At 33.4% G+C, this 23,790-nt stretch overlaps 1 protein-coding gene across 2 annotated transcripts in view; it reads right to left on the bottom strand.

Annotated features, from left to right (window-relative positions):
* Window positions 1-14,245: 14,245 nt before the first annotated feature.
* The window catches only part of Osi10a (Osiris 10a), a 60,616-nt gene continuing 51,071 nt past the window's right edge, over window positions 14,246-23,790 (bottom strand). For both annotated transcript variants that reach the window (XM_074175212.1, XM_074175211.1), the window contains exons 2-4: window positions 20,137-20,321; window positions 18,146-18,404; window positions 14,246-14,892 (exon numbers count right to left, since the gene is read on the bottom strand). In XM_074175212.1, the coding sequence (XP_074031313.1) occupies window positions 14,709-14,892; window positions 18,146-18,404; window positions 20,137-20,321 (628 nt within the window). In that variant the 3' untranslated portion in view covers window positions 14,246-14,708. The remainder of the gene's footprint in view (window positions 14,893-18,145; window positions 18,405-20,136; window positions 20,322-23,790) is intronic.

Raw genomic sequence — 23,790 nt, 5'->3', positions numbered from 1 at the left:
TGTAGTTATGGACAGTGGCGTTCTCTGTGAAGAGATTAGGGTTTTCCCTAGCAAACATTATGCATTTCAAGATAAAGATGCAAGGCGCTGTTAACATTTTTTTCTCAATAAAGATAGCACGGCAACTGTCCCTGTAGTTCATATTGAATATGTCTTATAATTCGTTTTTGGGCAACAAAAACTCTCATAAAATCATTTTCCCTCCCCCAGATCATAATAATTGATATGGGAGTATACCATAGCATAATAAATGCTGAGTAACGCTGATTCCCTTAATGTTGATTTCAGTTGCTTTATTGCATAGTATGCTTTATTTATTTTAGAACATGTATTGTCTACTTGTTTTTCCCAGTTTAGATTAGAATCTAAATAGGTACCAAGAAATTTCGTCACCTGTACGTTTTCAATATCATATGTAACAGGAGCATTTAGAGTATCAGTCCTAAAGTGAAACTTCATCGATACTGATTTGGAGGTATTAAGGATAAGTTTGTTTCTTTGGCACCAAGCACTGAACTGGTCAACAATACTTTCAGATTTACAAATAAATTGCTCAACGTTTTGTCCCGTTAAAGTTATGGTAGTGTCATCCGCAAACATCGTAATGTGTCCATCTTCTGTATATTGAGGTAGGTCGTTTGTATATAGGAGAAACAGTAGGGGGCCTACAACCGAGCCCTGGGGCACACCGAGTGTTATCTTTTTGGTCTCAGAGAACGACCCATTGCAAAGTACCTTCATGTTTCTTTCGGACATGTAAGATTGTATCCAATTAATTATATTAGTTGGGAGACCTAAATTGGATAGTTTAGGGAGTAGAAACTCCGGGCACACTGTATCGAAAGCCTTCGATAAATCGAAGAATAAAGAGAGGACATATTTTTTGTTTTCGATCTCAGTGTATATGTAATTTATTAGATGATGAGATGCTGTTTCAACCGATTTTTTTCGTCTAAAGCCATGTTGGGAATCGCATAAAAGATTTTCATTTTCCAAATGGTCCATTATTCTTACCGAAACTACTTTTTCAAAAAGTTTTGATATAGAGGGGAGTAAAGAAATTTGTCTGTAATTTTCAATTTCTTTGCGGCTTCCTTTTTTATGTACGGGAATAATTACCGCTCTTTTTAAAACATTTGGAAAAATACCTTGTATTAGAGATTGGTTCATAAGGTAAGTTAATGGTTTAATAATTGTTGGAATGATTTTCTTGAGAGTGATTATAGAGAGTTCATCATAGCCTGCAGATTTTTTATTTTTCATTTCAGACAGAGCGCTTAGTACCTCGTATTCCGTTAGAGGGTTGGATGAAAAAGGTAATATGGTACCAACCAATTTAGGGGTAGTACAGGGAAGGGATAAATTTTGCCCAAAGTGGTGGAATGCCGCATTTTCTGCTCCCATTGAAAAATTATTAGCAAATAATTCAGATACTGCAACAGGCTCCATTATATGTTCATTATCTTGTTGGAGAGAGATCGTTAGTTTCAACCCATTTTTATTTCTCCCGAGTTCATTGTTTATAATGTTCCACGTTTCTTTTATTTTGTTTTCGGACTCACCTATTTTTTTACTAAAGAACTCTTTTTTTGTTATGTTTATTTTCTGTTTATGCTCTATCAATTTTGTTTTATAGCTTTCGAGAAATGTTGGATCAGCTTCATGACAATTGGACAGAAGCCAAAATAGATTCCTCAAGTTCTTTGCTTCCTCAATGATTTCCGGAGATATCCAACATTTATAGTTCTTTTTGCCGCATGCTCTCTTTTTTGGGCATGATATATCAAAATACCATAGAATTGTATTGATGAAATAGTTGAAAGCATCATTTAACGTCATGAGGTGAATTAGAGTCCAGTCTTCACTTAGAAGCTTTGTTCGGAACTCCTCAATATTTTCATTTCGAGTCTGACGTCTCAAAACTGGAGAGGTATTATTAGGTTTTTCAGTAATATTCCTGTGCTGGTATACCAATACATGAGCTAGATGATCGGCTATATTAGGTTGAACTAGTTTACATTCATAACTAGATTGTGGAAGACTGGTCGCCATATAATCAATACAGGTTGAACTCCTATGAGCGTTTCTATTGGTGAATACTCTGGTGGGACCTAAATAATTATTGAGTTGATGTGAATTAAAAATATCTAATATAAGCTTAGTATTCATATCATATTTCTGGTAATTTATGTTGAAATCTCCACAAACAATTACTAAATTAGAACGGTCAGTGGTTACATTGAGTGCTTCAGTTAACCTATTTACAAATGTATTTACATTGCCATTGGGTGGTCTATACACAGATACAATAGCAATTTTGCAATCATTTACTGTATAGATGATAGAGGCTAATTCAATTACACATTCAATTGAAAGTAATCTAATATGACCAAGTTCAGAGAAACTATTATCGGTTTTTGAGAGTATCAAAGTACCCCCATGAATATGGCTTTTTCTAGAAAAAATTGAAGCTATTTTATAATTACCAAAATGAACATCGTTTATTTCACAATTTTCTTGCATCCAGTGTTCAGACACACACAAAACATCAATATCGTACGTTTTCACAAACAACTCAACTAGGGAATGATTATTTAAAAAACCTTGCACATTTACATGACAAAATTTTACAGAGGAATCCCTGATTGTGCTTAGATTAACGTTCATATCAGCAGATTGCTTTGTTCCTGGTTGGATAATAAAAAATCACTATTGGAATTAGTTGCTGTAATATAAGTGTCTGCTACGGTATTCTGTAGTTCTTCAGCAAGTGATATTGGTCGGTCTTCAACAGCATTAGATTTGACTGAGTATTCGGAGGTAAATGATATTTGAGACAATCGGGGGTACAGATGATCGGTTTGTTCATCGCAGGTTGTAGGGGCTGTAGGATATATTTTTTGTGATACTCGGTAACTTTCAATACCCAACTGATCTGATGCAGGATTGTGAAGTGTACTGTAATGAGTACTGATGTGGTTGAGTGTGGTTGACGTAGCGATATGTATCGCTACGTCAATTCTTGGAAGAAATGTTAGTAATCCTCATAAATACGACTGGACAGAAGTAAAACGGATCATGAAATATCTTAAAGGAACTCTGAATATAGAAATCCAGTTGGGAAATCTTTCAGAAGGAAATAATATTTTATACGGTTTTTGCGACGCTGACTGGGCTGGAGATAAAACTGACAGAAAGTCAAATAGTGGATATTTATTCAAATACATGGGAGCGATGTTCGATTGGCGATGTAAAAAGCAAACTTGTGTGGCACTTTCATCTACCGAGGCAGAATTCATCTCCATGTCAGAAGCTTTTCAACAGACCATTTATTTGACAGGACTTTTTCAAGATTTTCAAATCGAAATCTCAGAGACGATTATTTTCGAAGACAATCATGTCTTAAAATGATTGACAGTGGCAAAATGAGTGACAGGACAAAACATATAGAAACGAAATACAATTTTATCAAAGATCTGAAGCAGAAAAACAAAATTAATTTTCAGTATTGTCCGACCAGTTCGATGTTGGCTGATTTTCTGACAAAACCACTTGGGCCTGAAAAGTTGTCAACATTAAGAAGTTTGATTGGATTGAAGACAGAAAATTCATTATTGTTGAGAAGGGGTGTTGGAGATTAACAACAAAAATGAATGTGAGCCACATTATATTTATATGTTTTTGATTCGATGTTTCTATAGTGTGTGTAGTTATATATTGTCAAGTTCAGCTGTTATATTTTACCAGAAATAAAAATTATAAAAAGTCTCCATAAAGTTCTTATCATAAATATAAAGTATCTTCAAACAGATTATTATCGAATCAAACCTTGTATTACTGTATCTTCCAAACAGTAACTAAAAGGATGAGTTGTTAACAAAAATCAGTGACTTGTACTTACTTAAAAATGATCCTACCCAATGATATAACATGTAAGTGACTTTGATGTGATTCTGAATAAATTATTGAATATTGTTGGTATACAGTTCAGAACCAAACAGTATAACAGGTATATCTCGTATACTATATAATTAAATGCAAAAATGAAACGCTTCCTAGCAATATAGTTAATCAGTATTGTAGAATACCTATGATAAAAATTTAATGACTGATATCTTTTGATTTTCTGCTCTAAATTTTTTCATCAGCCGTTAGTAACGTTTAATATGCGGTAAGACGTTACGACTGTAAAATTCAGTACTGTCTATGGATTTCTGGTTTCCTCAATAATAATACTGTTGGAAATATTTTGAATATTATCGAAGAAGAAGTTGTTTTTGTTGTCAAAAAGACATTATGACAACTAACTTTTTTCAAACATTGTTATGATTTCACGAAAAAGAATTATTCAATAAAATATCATCGATATCACCTATAGAATAGAATAGAATAGAAATTTATTCATCATTAAAAGATTTTATACATGTGGTACATACAGCATAAAACTTTATCAGACTAGTCAGAACCGAACATAAAGCAATTGTGCTTATCTATAGTTAGTGTATATATACATGTTATTAGAAGTTAAGTAGACATAATAAAAAGATGCAAGAACAGTGACAAATAATATATGCAAGTAGCTTAAATTAGTTAAAATTGTGAAATCTATTTTTTTTTTTATTATTATTTGTACAAGTAAAATAAAGTAACTACACAATAATAGCTAGAGTTGAAGAAATTCTTCAGTACTATAAAATGCATTTTTGGTAAGGTAATCAAGTAAAGAACTTTGGAATTCAGTGAAATTACAAGTGTTTCCAAATAGCTGAAGTGCTTTATTATAGCAGATGATACCTTGATAACTTGAGGATCCCTGACCAAGAGCCAGTCGAGAGTAGGGTAGTCGCAGTTCATTACCATTCCGAGTGTGATGTTTATGTATCATGTTATTTTTAATGTAGCTTGATTCATTTTTCTTGATATTCATTGTTATGATTAATATATACAGTGAAGGCAATGTTAAGAGTGCCAGTTCAGTGAAGGTATTTCTACAGGATTCTCTGTGACGTAGACCTGCCATACATCTTATTATCCTTTTTTGCATAGTGAATACTTTTGTCATATGGGCGGAATTTCCCCAAAAGGCCAGCCCATAAGACATTGCAGACTGTATGAGTGCAAAATATGTCAGTTTGAGTACCTGCAATGAAACAGTTCCCCGTAACTGTCTCATTACAAAACACAAGCTACTCATTTTTGAGGTAAGATTTTCTGCATGTAGTTCCCAAGTCAGTTTTTGGTCAATTGTAAGTCCTAAGTATTTAATATGACTGACCTGCTCTATAGATTTATGATCGATTCTTATGAGGGGACTGTAATCATATGTAGTATTTTTTTGTTGGAAGAGCATGAAGACTGTTTTGTTTATATTAACTTGTAAACCATTATTTTTACACCAGTGTGAGAATTCTTCTGCAGTTTTATTTGCAACTTCTATCGAGAGTGGAAGGTTGTTTTTCGCTACTATTAGGCTTGTATCATCTGCATATGCTATAGTTTTATTCGGTAACAAAGATGCAAGTATTATATCACTCATAAAGATGATGAAAAATAGCGGGGCTAGTGTTGATCCTTGTGGGACCCCCATTTTAACAAGGGCAGGTTCTGATTTTACCGAATCAATAACTACTACCTGCATCCTGTTTTTTAGATATGAGGCAACCCAGTCATTGGCTATCCCCCTAATCCCTATTCGGTTAAGTTTTTCAAGAAGTAATTCATGATTAATGGTGTCGAAAGCCCTAGTAAGATCAAAATATAGGCAGACTGGAAATTGCTTCTCATTTAGGTTCATATATACGTGATCACAGAGTTCATTTATCGCAGTAGATGTTGATCTTTTCTGCCTAAAGCCGTGCTGGCAATCAGGAATAATTTTGTGCTGTTCAGTGAATTTACTCAATCTCATATAGTAGCTATAATCAATTATTTTTGCTAGTTGTGATTGCAGACATACGTTTCTGTAGTTTTTTACTTCATTTTTTGATCCTTTGTTTTTATAGATCGGGACAGATTTTGATATTTTGAGCGCATCCGGATAAATCCCTTCACAGAATGATTTGTCTATAATGTATGATAGGGGATGACACTGACAGCCCTCAAGGTTTTTCCATGTATTTCATCTACACCTGGAGTTGGCGTTTTTGTTGTTTTTTTTATAATCTCTTGAACCTCCATTGGGGTTGTCGAGTATAGAAATAAACTATTGTTAAAAAATGATGCTAATTTTATATCTTTCTTTGGCTCGATTTTCTCAATATTTATGAAGAAATCATTGAAGTAATTACCAATTGCTTCCCTATCTGTTATTATATCATTGTTGTTAGTGAGTTCAATTGTATTTCTAGTTTTTGTGATGTTTCTACTTTCATTAATGATTTTCCAGCTCTCCTTGTTTACATTACTTGCATTCAAGATTCGTTTATTATTGTACTCTGTTTTAGTTTTTTTTATTAGCTCTTCATATAGGTATTTAAGTTGTTTGTATTTGTTTTTTATGACTTCATTATTAGTAGACTTAACTATTTTACACATATCACATACCATTTGATGTAGCTCTTTGATGTCCCTAGTTATCCAGGGTTTGTCCCTATTTTTAGTTGTCCTTACTTTTTTCAGTGGAAATGCATTATAGTAATGGAATTGAAATGTTGTATAGAACATATTGAAACTTTGATTTACATCTGTGTATTTGTACACATCTTCCCATTCTTCGTCAATTAATAAATTCCTGAAAGTCATCAAGTTATCATCTGAATAATAACGACTATAGGTTATGTTAATATTCTTACTGTGAAGTGTTGGTAACTCAAATATACACAGTTGAAATCTATGATCTGACAGATGGGTGTCCTCAACATATACACCTGTAGCAGAAATATTGCTGATTATAACATCTATACCCTTATTGAGACGTGTGGGAGAAGTGATCTGGTTATTCATATTGAATTCGCAAAAGATATTTTTTATTTTTCGTGATTCACAGTGATCAGTTAGTAGATCGACATTTATATCACCACATAGAATGTAGTAGTTGTTTTTTATGTAAAGGTTACACATCAGATCATAGATTTCATCTATAAATATATTGATATCACTGTTTGGTGTTCTGTACACTGTTATAATATATAATTGGCAATTTTTACAGTTTGTTTCATAGGTAGCTATTGTTACTTCGAAGTTTTTTTCTATACATTTGTTAAAGGAAAAAGGTTTGAGAAAACAACTTTTCTTTGATAGGATACAGACCCCACCATGGCTATGAATTTCTCTACAGTAATTATTAACTAAATTGTAGTTCGATATGTTTAGGACTTTAATTTCTGGTGCTGTAAGCCAGTGTTCTGATAGGCATACAATGTCTGGTTGATTGCGATCCATTAGAACTTCTAGCTGTTGAATTTTCCTTGTTGCCATGCCCTGGATATTGAGATGCATAATGGTTAGAGATGATTTCACATTTGTACAATCGTCCTTTTGTTGCCCTGATACTTTTCCGATATTTTCTTCTGCCTTTTCAGTGATAAACCCTTTCGATAGACAGGTATTAATGTGATTGGTTCTTAAAAATCCTCCCTTATATGGTCGAAGCGATTTGAATGATGCTGGTGTGAATAGTATTTCTTAAAATCAAAGCGTCTTATAGCTACGCTTTTTGGCCAGTTGTTCGGGTTATACAGTTCATCCTTCAGACTGAAGTCAGCACTAAGCATGAAGCACTTGTTTTGTGTAGTAGGCGTTTGTAATTCTTTGATGTTGATTTCCGCCTCGTTGAATTGGGGTAATTCCTTCAGGTATTTCAGTATCTTTTCTTCGGTAACATGTCTCTTCAGCCGGTACAGATATAACCATACTTTTTTGTCCACTCCAAAGTCCACGGTTTCATTTATACCCATGGTTTTTTTCTTGAAATCCGATGTGTTCCTTCTGTTGTTTTTCCTTCCTTTCGCTTCAGTAAACCCATCATTTCTGTTAACTTTATTTTTTTCATCTTGATCCTTATCCAAGTTTATTATATCATCCATAATTTTGAGTTGATGTTGTGTTTCTAAATCTAATTGTTTTGTTTTTGTGTTATTCACCTTTTGATTGCTAGAACTGGATTCGTAGTTTTTCTGTTGGCTGGTATAAACTTTTTGTGCAGTATTAGTTTTTGTTTCTTCAAGGGACTGGTGTGGTTTATTCAGTATTTCACTGAATGTTTTTATCTGCGTTTTATCTACAAAGTTTTTTCCGTCTTTTCTCAGCAAGTCAATTTGATCCTGAAGTAATTTGTTGTTTTGTTTCAACAAACTTATATTATCCATCAGAATACTATTTTTCTCGTCCTTTTCTTTTAATAGTTCTCTCAAGAGATCATTTTCACTTTGTATTTTCTGTATTTCTTCATGTTTGTTTTCACTATTACCTTGATTGAGTGTAATATTATTGAATCCACAGCACTTGATTCTCGAATCACAGATTTGAAGATATTTCAGTTTTTTTTGCACGGCGCATGATAAATGAAAAACATTTCCACATTCTACACACACTATAGTTTTGCTTTGCTTTGTCTGACAACATTTGAACATTTTTTCACTAAAATCTTCATCTTTTATTGTGGAGATACCTTTCTGACTACTGCCAGAAGCGGCCATCTTAGATTATCAGAATGATTCATCGATTGAAACGTTTCCTCATTTGGAAACAGGTTTCTTAAAAACACCTTCTGCCATTCATACATCAATGACACTTGTCTTGTCATTCAGTTCAGCTAAAAATTTTTTTATTCTTTCTAATTTCCAAAAATTTCTAAGGTCATTATTTTCGAAGACTATGAGTACGGCTTGTCTAATATAGGAATAGTCTTCAAAGTCTCGGCTAAGGACCTTCCCTAAGATGCGTGTGGGAGAAAACACTCAAAGACGATCGGAGCTCTGTCTTAACGAAAATATTGTAGTGTCTACTTCGGTGAAGTATACTACGCGACAAAAGTCTGTGCTATAAGAAAATGCAATTAGAATCAAAATTGAAACGAAAAGTTTCGTTTGGTCAAGCGAGAGAAGTGACTGCTAATGTACTTTTTTAATGCAACGAGAAGCTGATAATGGCATATAAGCATGGACCTGAAAAAAGTTAAAGAACTTTGTGCGAAAGCGACGGGTTAAGTTTTGGGCACAGAATAAATACAGATGCGAAAGCTTTGATGCCGCCTTTGAGGTTTCGATGGCTCAAAACCTTGAATATGATGTGATTACCACCTTGATATACACGGAGAAAAAGGTTTGGTTGATTTCAACTATTTCCTCTTAATGTACACTGAAAAAACATGCTTTTGGTGTTCACAGAAAAAGTGATGGTATTTTTGTGGTACATTATAATGAAATAAAGAAACTCGCATATTGACAAATTTGATTACAGAGATAATTATGGAATATCATTGACTTCAGGTCGATGTTGGCCACTATCTTGCACTGATGAGTGGCTAATGAGCCCGAAACCGGTATGAGTAAACCTTTATCAGGAATTGTCAAAACACAAGCCGAATTGAAGAAATTAAATCCGTCAGCAAGAAGGTATTCCATCGAATACAAACAATTTGCATTAACACTTCATTTTTCAATTTGTAGGACAAATATGTGAAGATGTGAGTTTACCTCCACATCTATATGTTTGTTTTTTAACTTGCTGAAAAACATGTCTATGAAGGACCATGATGTTTTCTTTTCATCAAAACAAACAACGTTTTGCATCAAATTATTTCTCGTGGCTTTGATCAAATGACATGTATCAAATAAATATATAATATTCCTGTCACTAACTTGAAACTCAGAAGTACTAGGTGTGACAACAAGAATATTAGATAACTGAATAAAACCAGCTGTAAACAATTTTGATATACACTCATCAATCACACAATGTAGTTCTACGGCAGAAAACTGTGTATTCACAAAAAAATATGCTATTTGCTGCTTCCAATCAATATATAGTCCTCTCACCATAATAACACAAGCATTTTGATCGAGTAACATTTCTTTTCTGCCCTTTCCAATATCTAGTAGCCCAACAATCTCATCACGACCAGTATGGCCTGTCCTGATTTAACATGTTTCCTGATTTGATCTCCAGAGTTTTGAAAACTGCTTCATTTCGAAAACCTGGTTTTGATGTGAGCTTTTGAGTTAATTGCTCCAAACAACATTTTGTTGGAAGACAGAACAATTCACTCATGAAATGATATGCCCCAAAAAATGAAGTGTTAATGCAAATTGCTTGTATTCGGTGGAATACCTTCTTGCTGACGGATTTAACTTCTTCAAGTTGGCTTGTGTTTTGACAATTCCTGAAACTCAGAAACTTGTCATACATCTCATTGAAGTCCTCTAGAGTCGGATCTCTCTCATGACTGGAGGTTTTCATGCAATTTTTCCTTGTCATAGCTCTTAGTTTCTCACGCAACTTCGTCTTTCGTGGAGTTCCACAGCTCAAAAATGCTTGTGTTTGAGTACCAGTTGTTGGGGAGACAATACAACTTGAAGGAGGTGTAGAACTCTGACCTGGGACTGGAAAACAATTGTTATGTAATTCATTCATATAGTGATATATAATTTGAAAACTCTTGATTTACCCTAATTTCTTTTTAAACTGGTACATACATCATGTGTGTAAAGAAATACATGAGTTTTAAGGAAGTCAAATTAACCCTACATAGAATAATGATTGATATTGTTTTCTTTCCTCATATTTCATAAAAACATAACTGACATATCTGTAGCAGCTGGAGAAGAAGTTATGGTTTCTGCGTGCATGACGATGTTACTAAGATGTTACTAGTAATGTCCAAAAATAAAAAAATATCATTTAGAAATGCAGAAGATATTACAATCAATATACAAACTTGGGACACAACGTAGGTATCCGTATCCGTCAATAAAATATGTACTAAGAACATGCAAAATTGTACTCACCATCCAAGACAGCAATTTTCTTAGGAGGTCCTTTGCAATTATCATCATTGATAACTTCCAAGAAGTGCTTAGTGGCACTGTGAGGAAATATGGATTGAACTGCATTTTGGAATAGATTTTTACGAGTTCCAGATTGAGAAATGACTTCTTTGGCAAAATTTGTCACATACCCTATAGTTTCTATGCAAGGCATGGATACCTAATAAATCCTCTGTTACATAACCGTAGCCAACAAGCAGCCCTGAAGAAACATTAACAAAATATCAATTTATTTGCATGGGACATTTCCAAATGATTATAAATACAATGTTCAAAAAACTGCGTTGAGATAATGCTGAGAAATGAAAATTATTAACATTTACCTATCTTGTAGAATTCTCTTGAATTCTGATCAACCTTGTATTTTCCCCAGTTTTTGTAAAACAACCACCAACAACACAAACTGTTCCTCCTTTGCGAAACATTCTCCTGTATAAAATATATTTCACCTATTCACAAATTTTATTATATTCCAATAGTTACTGAAATAAAAGTTGTAAACAATAACAAAGGAACGTTGAGTGGAAAGTGAAAAGTCAGGTGAAATTAAAACCACCTGTAACTGCACATGCCTATAAAAACTAGGTTCTGGTGGGAGGCCTAGTTTTCGCATCTGTATTCAATCTGTGATTTGGGTAGCATTGAAAAAATAGCTCGTGAAATGAAAACAATTGATAATGTTGAATCATGCTCTTTTTCAACGCCTAATAAAAAAATACTTAGGAAAGCATCAAAATCAGACTTTGATAATCAATTATTATATTTCTGAGAAAAAATTCCCACCTTAAGCCGCATTCATAAAAATTTGTTGACAAAAATAGTTACGAGGATTCTGATGTGTCTTTGAGAAAAGTGGAAAGAAATAGGGTTCACATGGAGGAAAACAAAAAAAAGTAGAAAATTGCTATTGGAGAAACTGGCAATTTAGCAGTTGCGAAGAAATTTTCTCAGAGACATGAAGAAATACCGTGAAGAAGGTCGAACAATAATTTATATGGATGAAACATATATCCTTGCTTCACATACACATGACAAGAGTTGAAATGATGATTTAAATGCACCAATTTCCAAAGGGCAGATTTTTATAATTTTAAATGCAGCAGGAGAGTGTAGATTGGCAAAAAATTCATTTATGAAATTCAAATCCAACACTATCATAGCGGAATGAAATACTACAACTACAAAAAGTGGTTGATTCCCAATCTTCCAGAAAAAGCGGTTTGCTTGTAGATAATGCACTATACCACAATATTCAGTTGAGAATGGTTAACACGACGAAACATTCATTTTACGAATTATATGCTGAAAGGTATTTCTATTTTATTATATGTATTTATATTTTTTTATTGAATCCATAAACCACAATTCAAGCTTTATGAAATTGATAGGATTATGGAAAATCATGGATATAATGATTGCCTCTTTATCATCCAGATTTGAACCCAATAGAATCAGTATGGGCATTGCTGAAACAATATGTGACTGATAAAAATATGGACTTCAATTTCAAATCTGTTGAAAATGTGACGAATTTTTCACATCGTTTTCTCAAGAGCAATGGAAAAAACATTGCGAACACGCTAAACGTTTCGATGAATTTTATGCTTCGAAGGAACTTGCCCTTGATTTTACAATAGACACAATTATTAGAAATGTTCAAGGTGATAGTGACAACGATAGTACCAGTGAGGATAGTAATAACTCTACAAGCCATTCCGATCTGTCTGGAGTTGAACCTTTGTAATATTTCCATCACAACTCCAATTATATTTTTGTTTGAATTTATTCATCTCAATAAATATAATGTTTCACAAGAAATTTTCATTCTGAAATTTAATTTTCAAGTCAAATGAATTACATTTAGGGAATTAGTCTTTTTACCTTCCTTTAATAAATCCAATACGGACTGCTGAAAAACAAACTCATTTAAATCCAATTATGTAAATAACGCATTATCATACCAAACTAATAATTGACCATCAAATCAAATAAAAAACTTGCTACTGCTATTTGCAGCGAGGACTATCCTCTCAGGTCAGTCAAAAACTCAAATAGGCGCAACAAGTTGTACGGTAGATTTCATATTTTTATAACCATGCGTTCTCTGTTAGTAGTCTGGTGATATGTTACAAGTCGCTTCTAGATTTGACAAGCTGTACATCATTTTCATTCATGGAATTGCCATCCCTCATTTCTAACATTTTTCAGAGTCAATATATATTTATAGTAGAAGTAGTACATGTTTTACATACCTGAATAATATTGTCCATATTAGTATCCTTCAGTTTTTGATATTACAACCAACTCAATGTTACCGAAAGACTGTACATTTTTCATGGATGAAAAATACTCAAAGAATTTTGTATGTATCAAATATTTGACAGACACTCAGCAGGTCTCATTAGTTGTGATAGGCTGAACCATAAATGCGTTACTTGACTCAACCATCCTAAAAGGACAAGCTTGAGTGATTGAAGTCGACGACATCTCCCCTTACGAAGACGCCATCAAGGGAATGGACAGGAAAACTCAATTCATGAATATCAAATATAAGCGGGGCTCCTCACGGCGGTCAGTATTCAGTCGGCTTTTTGATTTAATTAATTTTGACGTACATCACGACTTCGATATGATCCGGCCAACTAGTTGTCAACGACTGCTAGATACACAATTCTGTTGAGAATAACATTAAATACTGACATTGCCCTCTGGTGGTCAGGGTTAGTACTAAAAACTTCACGTGACACGAAAATGCCGCTTCAAAAAAAAACTACCAGTGTGGAAAAAACTAACAGTGTCGTCAATTTCAAAACGTTTACTACTGTAGTACTAAATGAATAAATTCTACAAATCTAGAAGACCTGCTACAGAGAATTGTTCGGAAATGCCGATTTCGAAAGGAGACTGTATTATTGTATGGAACTAGATGGAGGTTATTTTGAATACTTTATATGTTAATTGTGTTGCCATTCATTCAATTTCTCAATAACGAATGAACCAATTTCGAAAAAAATTACAGAAGTTATAGAGGGACAAAAGATCTTTCAAATGATGTATCACTCGACCCCCCATGCAATTGAAACAAAAAGGGGGTTTAGTTAATGACCGCATATCAGAATTAGTCCCCCTAGAAATAAAAATTGACGTTGAAATTTTCGATTACATGTCCGTTTCTGACTTCCGGGGGGGTCAAGTTTTCGTTGGGACGCCCTGTATACCGGTAGAAGGAATTTTGACAGGATCTGAAATATAGAAAAAAATACTCATATATTTTATTTACAACTTATCAACCACTGAAACATCTAAATGTTATTTTATAACTGTTCACTGTATGTGAATGAGGATCTGTTCATATTTGACAAATTGACAAATATGGCATAATATATTCCAAATAAAATAATTGACCTCTGAGGTTCTATTTACCTAGTGACTATACTTGATGAAAATCACTATCCATGAAAATAATTAGGCAATTTTCACAAATAACATTTTTATTCTAAAAGCGTTTCGCTACCATTATACCTTCATCGGTAGTAATAGTACACACACTGTGGACACACAGATGAAGCTATGGTGTCAGCCAAACGCGAATAAGTGTATTCGTGAAAATTGTTTAATTATCATCATGGATCAACTGACTCGAAGATCTACCTAAAAAAGTTTCTCAAACAATTTTTTCTGCAGATATTTGGGAATCTATCGAGTCAACATACAAAAAACGTGTTAGACATTTCCTATCTGTAATTTCTCATCTTTTTCTTCCCATACAAAATTTCTTCCACTGGTTTTATCTCCAGATTCAGATCCCTCCAACGATTTTGCAATATTTGGGTATACGTTCAGTTGGTCGGATTGTTTTCCAAAGTTCCTCCTATAGTAGATATCGTCATGATCATCTCCTGGATACCTTTAAAAATATAATTATATGGGAGATATCCACTGCGTTTCTTATAAAATGGACTCAATTGATTAAAATTTTCAAAGATATAGCTGGTCTATTGAATACTTTCATTGAATGATTTGGTTTGAATAACAACTTAGTGAAATGACGTACGATAGTTCAATATATACAAACAATTTACAATTGAAATATTTCCATTCATACATAATGTAATTTTATTGTAAGGGTGCCAAAATTACCAATATATAGGTTGTTTCCTAACTTCGATACGAAACTTGAGAGGGTGATTCGTTACGTCGTTTTAAGTTCTAATGAACATATGTCCGGAGTTGCTTCGTTTCTGAGATACAGGACGTTGAGGTTTGAAAGGTATTATTAAAATATCATGAATAACCTTACACCGATTCCATTGAAATTTGCTACAGTTATTTGAAGTAATGAGGCTCTCATTTAGCCCTAACTAGATTGAAATTATGAGGTCCAGTGGTGTTGTCTCAGTGGGCACCACAGCCAACAATATTGAGAAAATAAAAAACTGACTTTTTTGTAGTTTTCATTTTTTTTAGATATGCAACTGAAAATACAACTTTTTCGTTGCTTGTGGTTTCTTCGTATCAAGATTCATCTATCCATGAACAACATGAAAGAAAAACCAAAAGTAAATAATGAATAATTTCGCCTAAAAGTAAATGAGCAAAATGTCCATCTTCTAATGGAATGCAATTGATTTGTCATTGACTGTCTAACACGTTAAAATTACCTGGAATATTTCTTATGACATTGCAATTATCAATTATTCTATTCCTGAATTCAGATGACTCCATAAATAGGAATCTAGAGGATTCATATCAGGACTACGAGCTGGCCAATTTGGAAGTCCTGCACGTTTAATCCAGCGATTAGAGTAGATACTGACGACCAAGAATACTGTAATGAGCTAGAGCTCCGTTGTGCATAAACCAAATATTACCTTTCACAAGTACCGACACTTCTTCTAACAGAATGGGTAAATGATCTCGCAAAAAGCCCGTGTCGATCTTGCTTGTAGAAAAAATTGACCAATGAGGTAGTCATCAATCATTCCTACCGAAACGTTCAGCGAAAGTGGTTGCTGAAAATGACTTACTCTAATAACGTGGGGCATTTCATCGGCCCTAAATTGGTTATTATGTTCATAATAGCATCTCGTGAAAAATTTGCTTCGTCCGTAAATAAAATATTTGGTACAAATTCATTATTGTGCGTCATCGTATGAATCAACCACCTGCAAAACAATGATCTTGGGTGGAAATCCCAACGCAGTAGAACTTGGACCAGCTGTATGTCATATAGGTATAGGAGGTTCCTTTTTAGAACTGTCCATACGGTTTTTATGCAGTTTTTATGCAGATGCAGTGAAATCTTCCTGATACCATTTGAAGGATCTTCATCTATCGCATCAAGTATAGCTTCTTTTAGTTCAGGCATTGTTACAGTTTCTAGTCTTCCACCACCTGCAATTGCATTAAAACTCCCAGTTTCACATAATATTGCATGTAGCGTTTTGAATGTTTTAGTACATGAAATAACTCTGTTAAGATATCTGTCCTGATAAATTATCCGTGCTTCTTCCGCATTTTCATTTGCTAATCCATAAATAAAGTGCATGTCAGCTATATCAGCGTTAGTAAATTTATTCATGATGGAAACACTGCTAATTGACAACTCTGAGTTTTACAGATGACAAAACTACCACTTTCAGCTGGTCTCAAAGCAGGTGTTCATGATGAATATGCAAAGTGCCTTCAATTTTTATTCAAGAAAACAAAGCTAGATATGAAGAAAACACAAGCGATGAAAAAGTTTTATTTTAAGTCGAATAACCTGAAAAGTGAAAAAACTACAACAACAAGTCAGTGGCGTACTTTTTTTTCTAATATAGCTGCCTGAGTTGCCCACTGAAAATCTACTTGGCCTTATTACTTAAAATAACTGTAACAGTTTGCAACCAAATCAGTGTGAAGATATTCATGATTTTTCACAATTACTGTTTACGCTCTGTTTCTCAGAAACGAAGCAGAAACATATGTTCATAAAACATTTTTCTTAAAACGATCTAACGAATCACCGTCTGAAGTTTCGTACCATGGTTAGGAAACACCCTGTATATAATGAACGTGTATCTGATCGCTTTTTGCTTTGTATGTTTATTTGTGTGTTTGTGCACGTTGATCTCAAAACCAGCTTTAAAGATTCGTGTGCTGTTATCACTATTGTATTGCGATACGTTACACTTAACATTTGGTGTAAGATTTATTACAATCGGTTTGTAAATCAATTTGAAAAATTCTTCAAAAAAGAATACTACAAAAGTATTATTCCCTGAATGCTATACCCTACGACGCGAATAAAATCGAGGGTATTACTTAATAAAGAATATATTTTGTATTTATCACACTTTATAGATTATTGATTGGGTTATGAATCATTTATACATTCAACTAATTTTCAATGGTTGGTCTGGTAAGCCAACTTTGAAATTTTGTGGTAAAATACTATTTTATACACATTTTTTTCATGCCTGCTTTTGCACACATATACGACGAGTAAATAAATTTATGTATATATGGCAGTTTTTTTTAACAGTGTGAATATTTCACTTTCTGTTGATGAATTCTTGGAACAACCGATGAACAATAATAATGATAATAATACTTCATTTCCTCATTATAAAGTATGGAAATATTTTCAAAATGAATATGAAAATGTGAAAATATAATAGATCATACGTATATATGTATAAGATTGAATGTCACAGTAGAGTTACGGGAAATATTCATTCAAATAATGAAATATTGTTTCATACAGAAAATCTTCTTAATTATTCTCTAAAAAGTTAGGACTTGATATTTTTCAAATACATAGCGGTAGTCAATTATATAATCTAATTGACATGGCATGTGGTCCTTTCGACGTAATTGTTGATTTATGATTTGGAACTGAAAGATTGAAATTGAAATATGGCCAAAAGTAATGAATTTGTGAACTTCATCTTGAAATTCATCACATCAATGTAGGTAGCACAATATGAAATGTACATGATATAATTGTTAATATTTTCAAAACTGAAAATAAGACTTTGCATGTGTCAGTAGATTTTTTAAAACACATAGTTCTCAAATTTTTTTCCTGGAAGACCAATTGCTCATTTATTTTTTTGCAGTTGCCATAATATATAAGGATATCGAGAGGTACAAAATTTAGAAGATTGATTGATTACCTGTTATATCCATGGATACCCTCATAACCAGGATGCCCAAATTGATTGGGAGCATAGTGATGCTGTTGGTACTTATCATTTCCAAGAAGTAAAGAACCTAGCGCGAGAGCACTGGTAACGATAAGTGCTATCTTACTTATTATGAGTGCTTTTTTGGCTATTAACGCGAGTATCCCAAACAATATTGGTATCAAACTAGCAACATTGAACTTAAATCCTAGAAGAAACGGTAAAAGAAATTGTCTGGCCAAGAGTCTACCTGAAAAAAAAAAACAAAATTAGCAAATGATTACAGTAAAATATTTTTCTGAGATCACAATCAACTAACAAAATAAATATTTGGAAAAGCATGTGGTTATACCCAAAACTGATCTAATAGTCATATCAAACGATTATCAAACTCCACCTCATTTAAATGGTGGTAAAACGGATCAAACATCAGAGAAATATGAATTTCAGGAATCATGTGGGCAACATTGACGATATGACAACATGACAGAAGTAGCATTTCTCCACAAAATACCAAGATCATCCAGACAACCAACTAGAAAGCAGAAAGTATGTGTATAAACAGAAAGATTATGGATCTCATCTCAATGGATCTATGTCAGGACGTACAGAATGTATTCAAGTCAACAGATAGAATATGGATGAAATGGTTGGTAGGTGACTGGGCCCCGATTTGAGACTTCAAACCCATATTTGAGACACAATTCGATTCTACCTAGATATTTACTTAGAAGTATTCCGAAAGAAACATCTCATGGAAACGCATGGGATAAATTCATTGTGAAAGCGAGGTCAAAAAGGATTTGAAGAAAATATAGATGCTGATGCCCATATGATGTGAGTTTGTAAGGATCCCATACTCATAACTTCGGAACGAAACCTTACTGAGGACCCCGGAGGAGCTACTTAAAAAAGACTTTCGAAAATGTGAACTTGATGAACCAACACATCACTGGAATACAACCCCAGAACAAAGAGAAGCGAAAAGATCAACTTGTTGCCGCAGGTAGCTTAAGAGTTTCAAATATCCAATAGAAAACACCGAGTGTTTTTACAGAAACCTGCCGTTACCTATGTGAGGTTGCTAGGTCGTGAAGGGAGAGATACCGCTAAAATGGCTGTTCAGTGGAATCGGTAGACAGTTGCCTTTGCGAATTCATAGCTCTGAACTTCAAGAGGTTTAGGTTTCTTACTCCTCACAGTTTCTCTGATACTCTAATACTGTTTTACCCATAATTCACAATTTCTACGTACCATTTAGACTGAATTCATTTTTTTCATGACATAGCTTTATAACAAACTTCACTGACAGGATTTCAAATTGGATCGTTGAAAGTAGATGAATTTGAACGTAAATTATTTTCCACCTTATGCAGACTTTACTGACGACACAATTAATTTCTTTGTGTGGATTATGGATGTTTTACTTTCAAATCCCTACTATTTTTTCAAAAATAGATATTTAATGAAGGCAAAATCAAATGAAACTTGCATCATATCCGACCAATATTTAACAGGTCTATTCGGATTATTTAGACAAGCACACATTTATTATGGTGCTACATATTGAAGGTGAAAAGTTTAATGAATGTTAAGTTCATTCTTTTTCTGTGACATTGTGCAATTTAATGGAGAAAAACTCTCTGATATAGAACGTTTTTTCTTCGCTATTTCATCTTTTTGGTTATTTTTCAAGACAATCGAATAACAAAGTCAGATATCGAAAGAAAATATTTATAAAAAAATCTCATAAGATTTCATCACCGCAACAACCAGTTATACGAAAAAAACACGTACCATACAGTTGACACAATTACAACTTTCGACCCCAAAAATGGAAACCGTGTATTAGATCTTCAGTTCTAAATCATTTCAGGAGCTAAGAGAAATTCCAGTCACATTTTTATTGTTTGTATCAGTTTCTTTATTCAGCATTACCTAGCAGTACCATCTAGCGACCACTATTGAAACTAATTTCTTACCCGTTCCAGCTTCTTTCAGTGAATGCACGTTCAGCGATTCACGATGCGAATCTAGAGTGAATTCAAGTGTGCCACCTTGGTGGACAGATGGCGATATACGTATAGCTAGTCCGGGGTACAGAAAACCCATATCCCAGCGGGTGTTGCGTTTGGAGAAAACATAACTGAAGGAGTCCACAAGACTTCTGAAATGAAAAAGTAATATGAGTATTTGTGATTACAACAGCAAAAAAACAGGATTCAAGGAGAACCTTATAAAAATGTTTATGAGAAAACGGCACACAATGACAAGGTATGACGAAGTATGAAGAGGGTTTCGCGATATCTTGTTCAATAGATATTACAGATCTCTTCTCATCACTGTCAATTTTAAATAGTCAAATCAATCATTCCTGAGTGAGTGACCTTTTATCAAGATTCTTCAAATAAGCAATAAATATGAATTACCTCCAAAAGCAAAAATTATTTCAACTGGAGACCTGAATATTAATTATTAAACAGAAGAAAATTTACACACACAGTTTTTAATTTATTGAAAATATTTCATTTGAAAATGCATGTGAAATCTTCTACTAAATTTACCAAATCCACCATAGATTATATTATTTTTGTGCAAACTTAGACTCCGAGCTAGTTTCTTGTGATGTTCTTTCTTCAGGATTGTAAGATCACGAAGTGGTATACTACAAGGTGTATTCCAATCTGAATGTGAATAAATCGAAATTCAATTTAGAACGATTCTATAGTTCTGCTAATTGTGACAAGTTCTCTAACTTGTGTCTGAGCTCTAAATGGAATCATATAGAACTCTCTGATTTTCATCTTGAATTTTGAATTTTATAACGAAATAATTTATATATTTGATGAAAGCTTTTCAGTTGAAAAAAATTATTTCAGGCACAGACACAAAAATTGGTAAACAAAAGGTAATAGCGTTTTGGCAAAAAACATGAGGGTTTTTTTCTTAATTACGTCCTTCGCTATCGCACCATTCACAGAAAAGTAATGAAACTAGCCAAAAGCAAATATTATAAAAGTAGAATGGATGACGCTTCCAATAAATCAAAATAAACTTGGTGTATCATTAATGAACTTAACTGGCAAGAGACACAAAAAAATGTAGACATTTCGTATTCTCCTACTGAACTAAATTACTTCTATTGCTCTATTGCCGAAGACTTGACGAAAAATATAAAAGCAGCCGGTGACCCCCTAGACTATGTGAATAATGAAGTTACGAACACCTTAATATTATATGACACAAATATTACCGAACTGCATGAAATATTATTTTCCATAAAAAATAAAGACTCCACAGATCTAGATGAAATCTCGATAAAAATTCTAAAAAATATTCCAATAAGAATACTCGATATATTAGTTGGTCTAATACGAGTACATAATTCATTTAGAGAAGGAATCTTCCCAGTTTTTTTAAGAGGTCGATTGTGTTGGTACTGTCAAAGGGTGAAGTCATCAATGATCCATCGAGTCTTCGTCCAATTTCTCCAATCTCTGCAATGGCTAAATTGATAAAATTATTAGCTGAAACAATACTCCTTTACTTTCTGAATGAAAACAAAATAATAAGTTATTGCAAGTTTATTATATACATTATATATTATTATAATCATTATACAATGTTTATTCCAACATAAAGGACAAAAACACAGTGGCTGCAGTCTTCTGTAATATAGCCAAAGCATTTAATTGCGTGAAAAATTGAATTCTTTTACGGAAACTCAGTAGACACGGCATAAATAAAATGAGTCTCAAGTGGTCTGAGTCATACTTAGCAGATCGCATCCAGATGATCAAGACCACTAAATACTCAAATGAAGGTAAAATTACTTGCAGCGTACATTATTGTACATTATTGACTTATCGTCAAGGTAAATTTACTTCACTCCCTGATGATACCACAATTTTATGGCACGCCCCCAACAACCATACGTTGTATGAATTTGTTGGGAGTAATATCATGAAAGTGAAAGACTAGTTTGACTCAACTGTCTTGAGCTTGAATCAATCAAAAACAAAATTGGTCTCCTATCGTTGCTATTCACAACTGAAAAATATTCAAATCGACAATGTAACAACTTCTAAATTTCTTGGCTTGTTCATAGATAATAATTTAAAATTCAGCAAACATATTGAAATACAACGGTCTCAAAATGTTCAATCACCTTCCTCAAGCTATAAGAACCACAAATGACTTTAGCGCTCTTAAGAAAGAGTTGAAAGACTTGCTTTCTGTGGGCCTTAATATAGCTTAACAGAATTCTATGATGATAATTTCAATTGAGTACGAATGACTAACTATTTCTCACAAGGCTTTGTCAATAAGAATTTATTCTTCGGATAAAGGAGAATATTTTGAATTTGAATATCACAATTTCAAGAGAAATAATGAAAACTAATTTCAGTTCATTCCATTTTATATTCAAAATGTTCAAAATTGAGATTACAAATTTATTTTTTCATCATAGTGAAATGTTCCGGGGGTAATTTTGTTGAAAGCAACTGTTTTTCTATCCACGATTTCTTCAGATATCACGGATTTTCTCAAATATTTGTAAGCATCATATCAGGTTATCTAGTGGGTCATTTTAAGGAACGGTTTGGGTAATTGACACACTCAAATGATTTATTGAATCATTTCAGCAAGAAGATGTAACGATATATTCGTAACCTCATTTCATTGTATTCATGATAAAATGTGACATCTATGAATTCCATGTAACCAGTATTGGCAAGTGTTCATCCTATCATAAGTCATCTTTGGTTCACTAGTAACGTGAAGATAGGTAAGGAGAGAAGATGAAACAGGAATTTTCAAGAGAGGGAGAAGTCTCTCGTAGAGTTGAGAAGGTAGAGCTCGATATCTTAGAATTTTAGTTTTTTTCAAATATGGAAGTAATGATGCTGATTCAGAAAAATCTGAATATTTCATGGTGATCACTGTGAATGTGAACCCAAGCTATCTATTTCACATTCGTTGATGAATTTGGGTTTCCTCGGATGCAAGAATTAAAGTCCTGAGATTTTCTGCTGAGAAAAGATGTCCCTCCTTCCATGTGTGAAATATCTCTGAAATTAGTATGAGGGGTTACTGGCGATTTTGACGAGAAGTCCTGGGATTTCTATCCGATTGCTGATCACAGTGGTTGAAAATAAAAATAAACTGTAAGTCACAATCCAAATTTTTGCTTCATCGTTCGGGAAGCTCCACTCTGCCGCTGAATTCAGACTCGAGCAAGGGACCCGTTTCTTGGTTGAACAAATCTCTGGTTCATATATCGAGATATAACCAATCTTCCCTCATTTTAAATATCTTTGTAGATTGGTTACAGACTTCATGTGAATTAAGGTTATAATCCCATTTCCTAATTTAAATGATTCAGTGAATTTTTAGTGGTCATTTTTTGTACAAAACATTGTTTTGTTTCCTAAGACACATTCAGTGGTGATTTCAAGGTTAATTATTTTTGTATAGAATTATTTATTTGCTTATATATGTTGACTCCTGAATTCAAGGTTAGTTTTTTTATATAAACCATTGATGCATCAATACAAGAGTAGTATAACTAAGAGTAATTGTTGTGAATATTATTCAATGTATCTATGAATAAATATTTATGTGAAACCGTTTTA

The sequence above is a fragment of the Leptinotarsa decemlineata genome, unplaced genomic scaffold (genome assembly GCF_025532065.1).
Source record: "Leptinotarsa decemlineata unplaced genomic scaffold, Ldec_3_MD MMD2_tig00000882_RagTag_RagTag, whole genome shotgun sequence".
NCBI classification, from domain to species: Eukaryota; Metazoa; Arthropoda; class Insecta; order Coleoptera; family Chrysomelidae; genus Leptinotarsa; species Leptinotarsa decemlineata.
This window is presented reverse-complemented; position numbering and strand designations above follow the sequence as displayed.